The 16,568-nt window shown below is 46.1% G+C and overlaps 1 protein-coding gene across 11 annotated transcripts in view; it reads right to left on the reverse strand.

The window, feature by feature from the left end:
- ZDHHC3 (zDHHC palmitoyltransferase 3) overlaps positions 1-16,568 on the reverse strand; it is a 47,844-nt gene that overhangs the window by 27,070 nt on the left and 4,206 nt on the right. For 7 of the 11 annotated variants that reach the window (XM_039837508.1, XM_039837510.1, XM_039837503.1 and 4 more), the window contains one exon: positions 3,837-4,166. In XM_039837508.1, the coding sequence (XP_039693442.1) occupies positions 3,837-4,142 (306 nt within the window). In that variant the 5' untranslated portion in view covers positions 4,143-4,166. Of the gene's footprint in view, positions 1-3,836; positions 4,167-5,234; positions 5,436-16,568 lie in introns of all 11 variants that reach the window. The other 4 variants (XM_039837506.1, XM_039837507.1, XM_039837504.1 and 1 more) reach the window with 1 other exon arrangement.

Consider the following 16,568-nt stretch of genomic DNA (forward strand, 5'->3'; position numbering starts at 1 on the left):
CTTTCCTCTCTTTACTGGCCTCTCCCTTGTATCCCATTTCTCGAACGGGAGCTTCGCCTCTGAGGGGGCTGCTTATGCATTCGTGAGTCATTTCCCACTTCTCCTTTACGCTCAAACTCCACGTGGACCCATTTACTATGTGAGCCATTGACTAAATGACTGCTAAATGGTCCAGAAAGCTCTGGTGGCTGCAACTGTTCTGATGTTATATTTGGAATAGGAATTTCAAAGCTGGAAGTGGTAATTAACTTTTGGGGGGAGGCTGTAAGACTTTTTTCTAACCTGTAATACTAAGAAACCAAAATGATATACTATGTATACATTGTTATACATTATTTATAACCTTAAGATGTAACTTTTTCCACAAGTTATACCTCACATGCATTCTCGAGATACAAAAAACTATAATCCTATTAGGGAACTACTTAGAACCCTGCAGTGACGCCTTTCTAAAAACAGCCCCCCACCTGTGGTGTTAATAAGGAACCTTTAACTTAATCTACTTTTAGTGTGAGATCTGGGCTCCCACCTTTGCTCCGTGGAAGCCCAGGGTGCCCCAGCCCAGGGTGCCCCAGCGGCTAGCAGCTGCAGTTCCCCCTCTCTGTTTACAAGCGAGGTTTTGCATAAGATGTCACAGACTGGGTGGGAGTGGGGAGAGGCAGGTGGTGGCCTGAAGAGCCTGAGATGCTGCCTGTCTGCAGGACATGCTTTGAGTTCCTCCCCTTACAATGGTCAATATTTGACAGGTGCTTCATTTTTTTTGCCCAGGTTCCTTTGAGGCCACCAGCAAAACCAGCTGGCTGGCATTCGGGATAGAGCCTATGGCTCTCACCCCTTCGGGACTAGAAGCTGAGCAACATACCATACTGAGGATTGTTCTCTCCCGCACCCAACTGCAAGGGGCCATACTGAGCAGGTCCCTGGAGAAGTGACACGAGTCAGTGTGGAGGTAAAAGAATACACACATGTGCGGACAGCCAGGGAGGAATCCTGTCCACCCCCATCTCACCGGACATTCAGCTCCCTGCTTCACATGGCTCTGGAAACCAATGACCTCCACATTCCACTCTCTGATCCTGACCTCCACCAGCCCCAGACCTGGCTATCTATTGCCCACCAAGCATCTCTGCTCACATGCAGTATAGACACAGTTTGGCCAGAACAAAAGCCTTGATTTCTTTTCCAAAATCTGTTCTCCCCAAACTCTACCATTCAATAAATGGCATCAGCAATCTCCCAGCTGCACGAGCCAAAAAGAGTCTGGAAGGTACACTCTCTATTCTTGTCCATTCTATTAGCTCTGCTGAACGTAAGGTCTCGGACCTGGCTGAACCTGGGACTCCTGGGAGCTCTAAAGCATCCCAATACCCAGGGGCCCACCCCAGACCAATTACAGTAGAGTCTCTGGGGGTGGGGCCCAGGCATCAGTACTTCTTAAAAGCTCCCCAAGGGATTCGAATGTGCTGCCAGGCTTGAGAAATAGTGGCTTAAAATATATCCAAATCCCACAGCTTCTCTCCAGCTTCACGGCTCCCACCTTGATCCGAGCCACACGTCTTGCTGGGACCACTGCAATACCTCTCATCTTCCTGCTTTGATCTGCTCTCCTTCGAACTCCCATCCCAGGCACAAGGCAGGTCGCATCATGCCTCTGACAGCTTCCCACTGCATTTAGATAAAGACCAGAGTTCTCGCTGGTCCACAAGGCCCTGCACGATCTGGCTTCTGCAGTCCACTCCACCTCTGCTAGCCCCTCTCGTCCCCACTCACCATGCTACAGTCACCCTGGTCTTAGCCCTGTTTCTCACACACGCCAAGCACTCCCACCCCGGGGCCTTCGAACCTCCACCCTCCTCTTCCTGGAAGGCTCTGCCCTCAGATTTTCATTTGCCTGACTAGCAACTTCATGTCACTCAGAGAGATCGTCTCGGACCACCTGGATGTAAAGTGTCCCCCTTAGCCCCGGAAAAGTCACCACCACATCACCCCATCACACTGTTTCATCGTCTTTACGGCACTCACTGCTTCCTGAAATTGCCTCGTTCGGTCTGTCTTGCCGCCTGACCCCGGTGTGAAGACGTGAACTTCAGGAGGGCGGGGATTTTGGTCCCCTTGCTCACAGCGGCATCCATTGCTCAGAATGGAACCTCTCAGGTGGTAAAGCTCTCACTCAACGAACATGCCATTCATTGTACCCCATCCGTGGTCGGTGTCCCCAGGGCTCCCCCTCTCTACTGCCAGAGCAAACCTCAGTCTGTAAACGACAATCTGACCTCTTCACTCTTCTAACATCCTCAGGCGCCTCAGACTGCCCCTCAGCAGCCCCACCAGCACCACCAACCCGGACCCGTTCTCCTCCTAAGTTCCCACCACTCCAAACAACTCCCGGGTGCCAGGAGGAGCCAAACGCCTGCATTCCTGTGTCTTGGTGCATGCTGCTCCCTCTGCCTGGAACGTAGTCAGTATCTTCCTGCCCTACTGCCCTCCCCGTCCCCTGATTATATACACTGCTCCGATGAGAAATGGCTTGGGCATCACCTCCTCCAAGCAGCCACCCCTGCTTGGCTAACGTCCCCCCTCCCTTGTTCTACCAAGCAACCCCTGCTTCCTCCCGCTACAGCCTTCATCACACAGGGCGAGCCTCACCCATCTGCTCTTCTAGACAGAGGGCACCCTGGTGGGTAGGAACAGTGCCTGGGGCTTAACAGAAACTAAATTATAAGGTGAGCAAAATAGTATCTTTTACTCCTGGATCCCCTGTAGCAAGGGCATCATAAACATTTCTGAATGAATCCTGAACTTGTTTCCAGTCTGACCGAGTTGATGCTAATGGGGAAACTCTTTTATACCTTTGTGATTTGGGACACCTCCGATTACAACCTGCCCGCCAGTGTGTGACCTGCCCGGCACGTGCATGAGAAGAGGCGCCGTCTGGACCAGCAGCTGACATGTAATTGAACTGGGAAACTGCTTTCCCTGGGGATGGAGTAACGCTCCACCGCCGGAACCAGCAAGAAATGGAGCCCGAGACGGGAACTAGCTCAGAACCCAGTATCTTTTCTGAGCTTTCCCTGGGGCTCACAGAACTGAAATCCGTGTGGCCAGTGCCACCGCCACTAGAATGTTTTCCCTTAATTTAAACACACCCCACGTATTGAAACAAGCTACAGGAGATCTTTATCAAATAACACTCTTGCCTTTCCCACACGAGATAACGAACAGGAACAGAGGATTTAATAGCAGGGCACATGATGTTCAAGAGCCACTTGCACAGCTTGATATATTTAGCTAAGTCAAGGTGCAGGACGCCACCGCCTTACCCATAGGTATTCACCGGGAGGCACTTGCTGGCCTACAACAGGTTTGTCCAGCTTTTCAGAAAAAGATGAGCCTCACCCAAAGTGAAGGCCATTTCTGGGCTGCTTCTTGGAACTGGATGTGGCTTTAATTTCAAATCCACCTAGCTCTAGTCCTGTCTTCGCTGTGAGGCTGTCTCCACCCAACCCCCAGCTGTCTTCCACTCTGTCACCTGGCCCAGGCTCCACAGCCATCTGACTGTACCTTTCTAGCTGAGGTGAGGCCTCCCCTGGACCAAACCCCTCCCACAGCAGGTCCATTAACGTACGCACCAATTTACGTATGGTACCATTCGCCCAAGACAGACGGGCTGTGGCAGACGGTGTCCCCTCAGCGGGGCCCGAGTTCACGTTCCCACCCCAGCCCTGGCCCTCCTGTCGCCCACATTCCTGAGGTCAGGGGAAGCATGCAGGCTGCGGCCATGCCAGGACCAGAAGGGGAGAGTGTGGGCTAGTCAAAACGAGCCCAGACATACTCACGGGGTCCGTCAGCATGGCCCGGCAGTGGGAGGCCAGGGCCAAGAAGGCCAGCAGGTTGAACAGAATTCCATTGACGATGCTGTACGCGTAGTCTCGGGATGGAATCAGCATGACAAAGAGGACCACAAACTCCGCATAGAGGACCAGAAACCAGGTGACAATGGCACAAGCGATGCCGCAGCCGTCGCGGATAAACCACATGGCTCCCGCAGGACCAGGGTAGGGAGGGGGGACACACTTCTCCGGCTGGAGGTATTCTGGCTTCCGCTCAATGTCTCGGAAGTGGTGGGCGGGGGTAAGCATCATAAGCTATTCTGTCCATACTGACATCTGGAAGACAAGAAAGACCCAGAGGAGTTACCTTGTCGTCAAGGAGACTTGACAAAATTACCTTTCCAAAGTGAGCCAGGTGCCTGTGTGTGACCCTCCCGCAGAAAAGCTGCCTAAACCTTCTGTTCATGTCAAATGGGAGCCCTCCGCCCTATTCTGAGCATTAACAGCCTCTGTGAACTAGGGCCACCTTGCCCACAGCCTTCACGGGGCTAATGCCCTACCCAGTGGCAGCCGGGGCAGTGGCAGCGTGCAAAGCTCACCGACTCGGGAGCAGACTAGAACCAGGTCTCGTTTTTTACGGATCTACTGGGCAGACAGTGTCTCAACGGATATGTTCAAATTGGGACCTAAGAGATGGGGGTGGGGTCGGGGGGAAGCACCAAGCCCACTGGGGACACTCTCTTCAGCAGTGACAGCACGGACAAGCCAGAAACCGACGCTGAGGCCATCTGCGGTTAACGGGGACGAGTGGGAGGAAAGCGGTGGCCACGCAGGACTCGCGGTAAGCTGCAGCCATTGACCCTTTTCCCGTTCGCCCCAAGAATACTCGCCAGCAGCGCTTGTGGCTGCAGCCTTCACCCCGAGACAACTTGTGAATTACGGTCCTGACCTCACCCCCAATATTTTCACATCACTTTAGTATATCGATAGTTTTGGAAACAAATGACATCATTCTATGTATAGTATTCTGTTTTTAGGAGTGGTATTTCCATTTACAAAATATAGTAATTCTCGATAGCTGAAAATGTCAAATCCTAGAAAATGTAGCATTCCTAGGCATCGTGTTAAATTAACACTGGCGGCGAGCGGGAAGAGGGTTAAGACATTCTAACTGTCCTGCATTAGCTAGTGACAAAGGCAAAACAGTCGGTCAGATGGGCTAGTTCTTGAAACAAGCCAGGCTTTCAGCCCTGTGGCCAAAACAGTTTCTGTTCCGGGAATAGGAGCCTCTGTGAGTTGTTCCCCTTGGGGGTGACCGGGCAAAGTGTAGGAACGTTGGACACGAGTCCAAAGATGTTTCCCCACCACCGGGCTGTGGGGCTTCGTGAGTGTTTGTCTCCTCACCTGTGAGAAGAACACATGCCAGCCCCAGCCATCTCCGCACAGGGTTGGCGTGAGGGCGGAGGGGGTGGGAGGTGCTCGTGCTGAACGCTGTGGCCGGCAGCGCCCCGCACATAGCACAGACTGTGCACGCGCGCTCTCTCTTCCTTCAGAAACAAGCGCTGGGCAACGCGTCTTTTCTTCCTAACACTGCGGCTTGAGTCTCTGGAGACAGCAATGAAATAACTACAAATCAGTAACTAAAGTCTATTTGTCCCCAGCACGTGCTACAAGACACAGCAATGTCCCTCCTCTGTTTCTTTCTCTTAAACTCGGTGGCCTGTTGCATCACCGACCGGGTTTCTCAGTTAGAAACGATGATGGCTCAAGTTTACTACCAGATGTACGTGCCATGGGAAAGCCACCCGTAGCACAGACTGCAGCACAGCAAGTGACATCTCAGTCTTTTGAAAACTCAAGCCACTTCACGGCAGAGGAAATCACTCAAAAGCAGCACTGGCTATGTGAGCTCTTCTGAAGACCGCGGCTCTACACACGAGGGCGAGCTCGCAATGGCTGCGTTGGGTTATTCCTCCTTTTTGTCCATTTTCCCTCTTGCTCCACTGTCCTCACCCCCAACAGAGAGAGAGAGTACAGTCACGAAAAGTAAGGATGTGTCCAGAACACCGAGGGCAGAGCAGTAACTACTACTCGAATTGATAGAGTGAAACGTTGTACAAACTAATAATGAAAGAATAAGGCCAGGCCCTCCATTCCCAGGGTGGCAGAGAATTAATGACTGAAAGGTAGTTAAATGTGAACCATGTACCTGTCCACAGAAGCATCACTCAACAAATACTCAGAGTGACTATCACATGCTGTTGGGAACTGGTGAACAAGAAGTCATGACACTCCTAAGCAGAGTAAAAGCGGTGGCTCCCGACAGTCCATCGACCAGGATTTTCTAAGGAAGCAATCTTGTGCTCTTCAGAAGACAGTGGCAGTTAGTGTTGCCACTGACATCCCAGGGGCATTAAAAAAGGCAGGGATATCTTCTGAAGCACCAAACAGGACAGGAAGTCACAGGCCAGGGATATCTCTGGACCCTGACCCGTGCCCAGCAAATTCTAAAATTCTAAACTCTGTTCAACCCAAACAAAATGCTGAAATCCCATGATGATTTAAACCTGACTGAAGCTCAACATTTTGACAACCTCCAGATGCAACCATTCTCTTGGTTTTACCTGTTGCCATATAGATGTGTATGTATATCACCTATGTTCTCACAATTACTATTTCAGCTCTAAACCAATAAACTTTTATCGGACCACAGCCATCCCATCAATTACATATTATCTATGTCTGCTTTGGCATTATAATGGCAGAGTTGAGTAGTTCTGGAGTTTATACGACTATCCAGCCTAAAGTATTTACTCTCTGGCCCTTTATAGAAGGATGCTGATCCCTGGTTCTAGGAAGTTGTTACACACAGATAAAAAACTGAGATCCAGCCCTACTCCTGCTTTTCCTGCAGAACAGCTCAGTGTGACAGAGAGGGTCAGTTACAGCTCACACCACCCTACCCACATCTATGGCAGCATAGCCACCGGTCATTTTACCATAACCTGTGTACGCCATCAAACTGCTCTTCAGTGATCACCAGTGGTGTGGTTTTCAGAAACGGAGGATCACTGAAAATATATCTCAGAGCAATGTTCCTGTTTAGATGCTTCTAGTGATTAAATTATGCTCAGGTTATAGTCAGAGTAGATGATTATCCTCTATCCTGACACTTGCTCATTCTTGACTCTACATATGGCAATGGCTCTCCTAAACCAGAGTTATGTTTCATATGTGTGGTTTTCCTGAGGAATAGGCCCTTCCACATAAATAAATTTCCCAGGGACTGTGGCTCGTTCCTAAGCAGAAACACATTTTAACCACGCAGGTTAAGATGGAAGTCTTAAAAACAAAAGTAAAGATATAGCTGTTCCTGTCTTAAGGACAATAGCCGTCCATTTCTTCGGAAGGATTTAGTCATCACCAGGGACATCAGTTACTGGAGCGTGTTAGGTAACGGTGTCCACAGGTGGTACAGGGATTCGCTGGGCTGGCCGCCTCACACCCACTGTGTTCCTCCTCCATTCAGGCTGCTGTCATTTCTGTGTCTACAGCTACCAACCCTCCCAACACACCCTCTGTTTACTGCTGCTCATTGGCTGTGGGCTGGAAAAGCAAATAAAACTAAATCTTGTTAGATCTGTTTGTTTGTAAAGGAAGGGGACTCATTTTAGGTGGCAGGCCTTCAGGAGACACCCGCTCTGCTCTCCCTCCACACCGTTCTGACGGGCGGGGGACCTGTCTTTTCATCAGCCCAGTGCCTGGCACGTGGCAGCCGCTCACTGTTTGTGTTCATTACAGGCACGGGCTCTGACGCCAGCCCCGCCTCGTGAAAGCCTCGTCTGCTTACATTCAGGGCTGTGGCCACATCGTGGATGGGTGCAGGTGCACCGAGTAGGACCACAATATAGGTTACCTCTTACTCAGGTAACCAGAATGCCCCACCCTTGCACAACGTGGGACCAGAGTGTACAGAGGATCTGTTTTCCCATCGTCCCTCACTGGTGAGAGAGAACCTGTGATCTGGGAAAGCAGAGCCGGACACTAAGTGCCGCTGAACTGAAGCACACACTCCAACCCACACTTGAGCGTTTCGAAATATCTCAATCAAAACCAATCAAGGCATACGGCTGTAAAGTGTTTATTTAACCCTCAGCCCCGCTTTCCTCACCCAAGGCAGTGGAAAGCTTTCCAACAAGGATTTCTTCCTTAAATTAGCCAACTGTAAATCTGAGAAATTTGAGAAAAAATCCACCTTGAAACAAACGTATACACTCCCTTCACTCTGCCCCTAACGACGACAGAAGAGGCAGATATTTAGCTCTTTTCCGTTTCTGTTTTGAATGAGGGAAACTCCAACTCTTGGGGCTGAGGAATGGCTCTTCCCCAGTGACCCACTCCTCACCGAGTCCTTGCGTGCAGGAGTTGGGCAGAACCGGTTGCTCAGGCCTCTGGGGCCGGCACACGAGATGGCTGGTGTGTCCCAGGACCCCCAGTGCCACTCCTGCCAGCCAGCCCTTCTCAAGAGAGGGGCAGCCTCCAGTCCTCCCCCTCCCCTACCCCTCCGCCCCTTCCCCTGCCTTGTTCGCTCTCTAATGTGTCCTCACTGCAATTCAATTCAACTCAAATAGATATTTATGGAGCAGCCACTAAATACAAGGAATTGTGCAAGGGGCTCACACACAAGGGATAACGAGGACAATAACGTGTGTGTGCTGCCCTGTTCAGGCCGTGCCATTCCCCGCTCCCAGCTCCCAGCTCCCAACCTGGTGAGACCGGTCTTGCTTTCTTCCTACTAACCTGCAAGTCCCATTTGTTTAGCTTCGTAGCCTGGTATCTGGCATGAGTATGTGCTCAAATCAGTATTTCTTGAGTAAATGGATACGTAAAACAGACAATCCTAACACATAGGTTTCTAATGAATGGCCCAACAGAGAGGCAAATAGTACGCCTCCCCCAGTACAAACAACCCTCCCTACCAGAAGTGAGGTATTTTTTTTCAGGCCAGGACTTCTGAAGGGGCGGGGTCTCAGCAGGGCCTGGAACCAGGGGAAGTGTACTATTTAGACAAAGGCAGGGGCGGGCCTGGCAGGGAGGGTGGAGGTGCTGGTTGGGGGGCTGGATTTACAGGCCCGTATGAAGTATCTGTACACAGCCTGGTTTCATAAACTCAGAATTAGGTGCAATTATTTTCCTGGCTTAGAGAATAAGGTATTCCTTTGGCATAGAAATACTCGAAAAAAAAAAAAATTAAAGGATTAAATTTTCTGGGTCTCTACAGTAGGAACTACATAGGTGAAACTCAATTTCATCAACTCCTTAGCAGATGTCATGCATGTCAGCAAGGTAGCAGAAACCCTCAAACGGGAGGCTTTTAACTTAGGTCAACATTTGTTTCAGGTGAACATTTAATAGTTCAATAAATCTAGTATTATGTTGGAACATTGTTCAGGGGCTGGTCTGGTATCCTCCTGAACTTGCCCTAAAGATGAGATTCTCACATAAACTAATTTTTACTCGTTAACTAAGTAAACAGCCACTTAAAAGGTCCACTGAAAGAAGGCAGCGTCTTTTTTTGATATTTCTATTGTAATTCTCGACTGAAATTCAACCTCATGAATCTATCAATAACCGCCTTGGTTTAAATCTTATGGTCTTAAGGATAGTGTTTGCCTCTTTTAGAGCTTCTCACATGTCAGAGCGATACACCTAAAGCACCAAAGTATGCGCAGGCCGGACCTCCTTAAATTAATAAATTAATAACTGCCCCACCATCACTTCCCCGCCCCTCGCCCCTACCAGACTTCAAAGACAAACAAAGGGCCGGGCCTGGGAGCTTTAGAAATGGATCTGATCAAGCAGCAAGTTAATTTATCTGGGCCACAATTCCCTTGATTTAATTTGTGTAAGGACTGGAAATTTTATACCCATTTTTAGATGATTCTCAGAAAAACAAAGAATGAACCATGAATCACTGTATTTGAAATGTTTCATAAAAAAACAGAATGAGTCACTGAACTTTTCCCAAAAGGTGTGGTCCAAGGGAAAGGTGCCTTATCTTCCGCAGCACACCTTGTCAGGCCAGAGAGGTGTCCAGACAGGCAGAGGCTGCTGGCCTCTCCTGAGATCTTTGCTCCTCCCTCTTGCCTCTTGCCTCTGTCACACTCAACCTTTAACAAAAACCTTTAAAAAGGGAAATACTGCACCCTCCCAACCAAACCCGATACACACTGAAGTTCGCTGAGGGAACTGGGAAGTGCTGGGTTAAATTTGCCTTCTTGCCTCCTAACTGGCCACGTCTTATATAACCACTCGTGTCCACGCTCAGACTCCTAACAACGGGTCTTCATTTCAGAAAAAGCTTTGGGATGTGGACGGCTCACGGAGGCCAACAGCTCCTGCACTTACACAAATACTTACTGTCCTACAGCTGGCTCGTTTACCACCTCCCAGCTTTCTAGAACTATTAAAAAATACACGCCCACATACAGGACGACAAAATATGTGATACAAACATTGGGGATCAGTAGAAACTACCACTCGTTTGGGTAACACTTCCCCTTTCTATGGCTGTGCTTTATTGCATATTGCAACAATGAGAAAAATGAATGAGGCAACTTTAGAACAAGACTACGCGTAAGAGTAACTGGTAAAAAAGAATCACTATCCAAATTATAGAGACCATCTAATAGATTTCAGTCACATTCTTCTGTTGTACAGAAGAGGACATCAAAGCCCATTTGAGATTTTGTCTAAAACACTCAGTGCTGTCTGTAGGAATGGAGATGGACGCCAGCATTTACCGAATGCCTATTGTGATTGAGGACTCATATAAAGCGGCTTGTTCAAATTCTTACAACAACCTAGCATGGTAGCTTTTATTATTCATTGTATAGATGGAAAGTGTGAGGTGCAGAGGTTTGGGGTAATATTCTCAAAGTCATATAGTGAGGGAGTGGTAAAGCCAGGATTCAAAACCAGCTCTGCTTGCCACCACAGTCCACATTTTGAGAACAGCTCATGGCTGCTGCTGGTGCTGCTCTTTTGTAAGGAGGGAGAAGAGGAAAGATCAAGCAGGAAATATAAGTTCTACTTCCTGCTTCCTCGCACACATCTGATGGATCTGAGAAGTCTCTTCAACTTAGTTTTAACGTCATCTCTAAAGTGAGAGGGAAGGACTGGATCTCTAAGCTCTATGCTCTTTTTTAAAAAAAAATCCAAGAAATGACTTTCCTTCCAGTAGCTATGGGAGCCTATAATACCCATTCTTTAAAAAAAATAATAATAATATCCTTTCTTCTGTAATTTTACTTCTGTTTCTTTAATGAACCATACTTCTGCTGGGCTAGTTGATCTCTTTCAAACTCTGGTCCAGCCTGTTCTACAGATGGGTGAAAAAATTAAGCTCAAGGAGTCAACTGGTTTTTCATAAAATGTTTAGAGAGGTGGCTCACTTCCTTCTCAGGTCCAGCAGGTGGTACCTGCTACTTGCTTTTACTGCCATCTCCTGCATTAACTCCTCCTTCCAGGAAGTCTGCAACCTAGCAGGAAAATCTTTATAAAGGCAACAATGTATTACTGATCTAGCTAGCCAATTCCTATCTGTCAACGAGTGCAATACACTCATAGATGTGGAACCCTTAGTAATTGGGTGCATGATCCTATTTGACACCAAACTGCCTTCTGGCCTCTGTCAGGGTAGGTTCCAAGACAGGCACGTTGCTTGGCTGCTGCCACCGCGTGGGGCGTGCTAAATGCAGAGCGGGGTCCCGACTCTTCCCGATTTCCTGAATGTCTATTACCTGCCAGCCACTGGGCTGTCCACTAGATACATCTCACCCCATCTGACTCTCGTGTCCCCTGTGTCTTGTAGGTATAAATCTCGAGTTTCCACCCCCTTTCAGAGACGAGGAAACTGAGGCAGGGAAAGATTTGTCTAAGTTCTTACTGCTAGGAAGCAATGGAGACAGGATACACTCCCAAGCCTGCTCTCAGTTCAGAGCCTACTTTCAGCTACTCACTACAACCATTCATTTTGTCCAATAACTAGAAAACAAAAGGGGAGTGGCACTGACGTGTCTGCCAGTGACCTTGGGTTACTTACAGTTTGGCTCTCTTGCCCGCGCATGGTTATGCAGAGATGGCATTACTGGGTGGGCCACATGCAGTGACATTCACAGGCCACAGGCCTGAACTTATGCATTTTGTGCTCTTAGGTGGGGCCCTGGCTGAACACCAGCCCACACTCAGAAGACTGATCTTGTCTTAACCTAGGAAGCAGGAGGGCTGTGAAGCTGCAGCCGGGAGCCACTCTAAGATCGAGTCCCTAAAATCTTCTGTTGGGAAACATTTCCTGTGGGGTCAAGTTCTAGCACACTGCTTCTTCTGAGAGAAAGCCCACCCATGCTAGGCAGAGACCCGCCAGCAAAGGTTCCCACCTAAGGGTGCTGAAAATAGCACCTGACCCCACATTGTGCCATGTGCAGACATGCAGCCACTGTGACATCACCCAGGCAAGAGCCGGGTTTTTTTAGGGACTAAAAGCAAAAGTGCTTGGAGGGATGTGAAAGGGGGGGGAGCTGGGGCAGAGAAGGAGAGGACCAGCTACCGCGATGGTGCCAGGCTCCAAGGAGGGGTGCTCTTTGACAACCAATGGATCGAAGAAGAAATTAAAGGGGAAATAAAAATGTTTCTCGAGACGAATGAAAATGGAAACGCAACATCCCAGAGCTGGTAGGATGCAGCAAAAGCAGTTCTAAGAGAGTTCACAGCAATAAACCCTGACACTGAGAATTAAGAAAGATCCCAAGTAAACGACCTAACTTTAAAATGTGAGGAACGAGAAAAAGAACAAACCAAGCCCCAAGTTAGCAGAAGAAAGGAAATAATAAAGAAATAGAGCATAAATAAATAAAATCGAGGACAGAAAAACAAAAGATTAACCAAGAGTTGCTTCTTTGAAAAGATAAACAAAATTGACAAACTGTTAGCTAGACTATGCAGGAAAAAAGAGAAAGGCCCCAGATCACCAAAACTATAAATGAAAAAGAGACATTACAATGGATACCACAGAAATTCAAAGGATCAAAAGAGGATCCTATGAACAACTACATGCCAACAAACAGGACAACCTAAAAGAAACAGAAAAATTCTTAGAAACATGTAAGTTACCAAGACTGAACCAGGAAGAAATAGAAAATATAAATAGATCGATTACTAGTAAGAAGACTGAGTCAGTAATAAAAAAAAAAATCTCCCCAAAAAGCCCAGGACCAGATGGCTTCACTGGTGAAGGTTACCAAACATTTAAAGAATGAACACCAATCTTTCTCAAACTCTTCCAAACATTGAAAAGGAAGGAACACTCCCAAACTCATTTTACAAGGCCAAAATTATCCTGATACCAAAACCAGAAAAGGACACTACTAGAAAAGTACAAGCCAAAATCCTGATGAATAATATATATAAAAATTCTCTATAAATACTAGCAAACAAAATTCAGCAACACATTAAAGGGATTATACACAACAACCAAGCGGGATTTATCCCTGGGATGTAAGGATGGTTCAACACATGCAAATCAATCAATGTGATACATCACATTAACAGAATGAAAGAAAAGAGTCACATGACCATCTTAATAGATGCAGAAAAAGCATTTGACAAAATTCATCCATTTGTGATTTAAAAAATATTTTTAAATTAGGCACAAAAGGCACGTATCTTAAAATCATAAAAACCATATATGACAAGTCCACACTGAATGGTGAAAGGCTGAAAGCTTTTCCTCTAAGATCAGGAACAAGACAAGGGTGCCCACTCTCACCTCTCCTACTCGACATAGTACTAGAAGTCTTAGCTAGAGCAATCGGGCAAGAAAAAGAAATAAAGACATCAGAACTGGAAAGAAAGAAGTAAAATGGTCTCTTTCACAAATAGCCAAAGAAATCCTGAGAAAGAAGAACAAAGCAGGAAGCATCACACTTCCTGATTTCAAAGCTGTATTATAAAACTACAGTCATCAAAACAGTATGGTACTAGCATTAAAAACAGATAACTGGACTGATGGAACAGAATCAAGAGCCCATCCAAGCATATTTGGTCAACTAATATTTGACAAGGGAGCCAAGAATGTTCAATGAAGAAAAAATTGTCTTTTCAATAAACGGTACTGGGACAATTGGATATTCACATGTCAAAGAATGAAAATAGACCCGAATGGACTCACAAAAATTAACTCAAAATGAATTAAAGACTTAGATGTAAGACCTGAAACCATGAAACTCCTAGAAGAAAACATACGAATAAAGCTCTCTGACATGAATTTTGGTAATGATTTTTTAGACATGACACCTAAATCACAAGAAACAATATCAAAAATAACAAGTGGGACTACATCAAAGTAAAAAACTTCTGCACAGCAAAAGAAACAATCAACAAAGAAAAGACAACCTATGGAATGGGAAAAAATATTGTAAACCAAAGTAAAAAAAGATTGTAAGCCATATATCTGATAAGGAGTCAATATCTAAAATATATAAAGAATTCATACAACTCAATAGCAAAAAAATCAAATAACTCAATTGAAAAAATGGGCAAAGGACCTGAATAGACATTTCTCCAAAGAAGATACATGAAAGGCCAACAGGTACATGAAAAGATGCTCAACATCACTAGTTATAGTGGAAATGCAAGTTAAAACCATAATGAGATATCACCTCACGCCTGTTACAAGGGCAATCATCAAAGAGAAACAACAAAAGCTGGCGTGGATGTGGAGAAAAGGGAAGGAGCCCTTATACACTGCTGGTGGGATTGCAAATAGGTACAGCCACTATGGAAAACAGTGTGGAGGTTCCTTAAAAAATTAAAAATAGAACTACCATATGATACAGCAATTCCACTTCCAGGAACCTATCCAAAGGACATGAAAACGCTAACTTGAAAAAATATCTATACCCCCAGGTTCAAAGCAGCATTATTTATATTAGTCAAGACATAGAAACAACCTAAGTGTCTACTGATAGATGTGTAAAGAAGTTGTCACACACACACAGGAATATCATTCAGCCATAAAAAACAAAATTCTACTATTTGTGACAATGTGGATGAAACTTGAAAGCATTATGCTAAGTGAAATAAGTCAGATAGAGAAAGACAAATAGTGTATGATCTCACATATATGTGGAATCTTAAAAAAACAAAAAACAAAAAACATAAAATAAAAAACAAAACCCAAATTCATAGAAAAGGATGCCAGACTTGTGGTTACCAGAGGGCGAGGGTGGCAGGAGAGGAAATTGGAGGAAGGTGGTCAAAAGGTATGAAGTTCCAAGTATAAACTAAGTAAATAGGTATGTATGACATGATGACAATAGCTAACACCGCTGTATGATACATAGGAAAGTTGTTAAGAGTATATCCTGAGTTCCTGTCACGAGGAAAATTTTTCCTTTTTCTTTTCCTTTTATTGTATTTGTATGAGAAGAACCTGAAGCTACTGTGGTAATCATTGCACGATATATGTAAATCAAACCATCATGTTGTACGCCTTAAACTTAAACAGTGATGTATGTCAATTATTTCTCAATAAAGCTGGGGCAAAAACAATAAGAAAGAAGGGAAGCCATTTCGCTTCCAGATCTCTGCTGGTCCTACTCATCTCTGGCACTGTAAGTGACGATGTGGGAGCAGAGCCTTGGGAGGACCCTGGGACCAAGGAAAGGGGACTTAGTGTGCTCTACGAGTCCACAGGCCCTGCCTTCCAGGCGAGGTGCTCTCTGGCATCTGTCGGAGGGCTCTGAAGACAGATGGGAGGCTAGTGCTAAACAGAATGGAGGTGGCTTGGAGTCAAGAGGCCAAAGTTCTGCCCCAGTCGTGCTCATGACGTCATGGTTCTGGGTAAGACAGCTGCCGTCCTTGGGACTCGGCTTCCTCATCTATAAAACAAGAGGGAAGACTGAGCTGCCTGCTCAGGCCCTTGCAGAGATGAGAGCCTGTTTCCTTCATCCTCAGAACAAATTCAGCGTTTCCTTTGTTAATTTCTTGGATTTTATAGTTTTATCAAAAGCATCCCTTAAGTTCCTTTCCTTATTCTTTGTTAATATTAAAAAAGCCCACCAGTAATTGTTAGCAATTTTCCTAAGCATGTTCGGTTTTTTTTCAATTTAATATGGCATCTAATTACCATTCCCTTTTGTTCATTTCAATGTTTTCAGAGTGGGAAAAACATTATCAAAATACATCACAAAATACACTATAAAGTGGTAAAAGAGAGAAGCCTAAAAATCCAAAGTTAAACGTGACCATTTTTCAATGTTTAAATTTTTGAATATCCAGGATCTATTTTGAGTTTTACAACCCAGTAAGATAAGCCTTTTAGGGTAAAATGAGGCACAGAGAGGTTAACTGTCTTGCTCAAAGTCACAAAGCAAATTAGTGGTGAAGTCCAGATCATTGGACTAGATGCCCCATAGTCTTTCCACTACAGATCCTTATCTTCCTAACTAACCTGCCTTTCTAGATTCCTGGCTACTATTTCTTGGCTTAAAAACACACACTTTTTGCATAGCAAAGTTAAAACTCGTTGCAACAGGACTGTACTTGTCCTACTAGGCTAATTTTCCTAAGGTAAAAAATCAATCCCACCCAGACGCATTCCATCCCCAGTGACCCCGGAGAATGAGGTAGCCCAGAGAATCGAAAGAGTCTCTACATACTAGGAAGGTTACAGTTGGA

This window comes from Pteropus medius, unplaced genomic scaffold (assembly GCF_902729225.1).
Source record: "Pteropus medius unplaced genomic scaffold, Ma_sr-lr_union100, whole genome shotgun sequence".
Lineage (NCBI taxonomy): Eukaryota > Metazoa > Chordata > Mammalia > Chiroptera > Pteropodidae > Pteropus > Pteropus medius.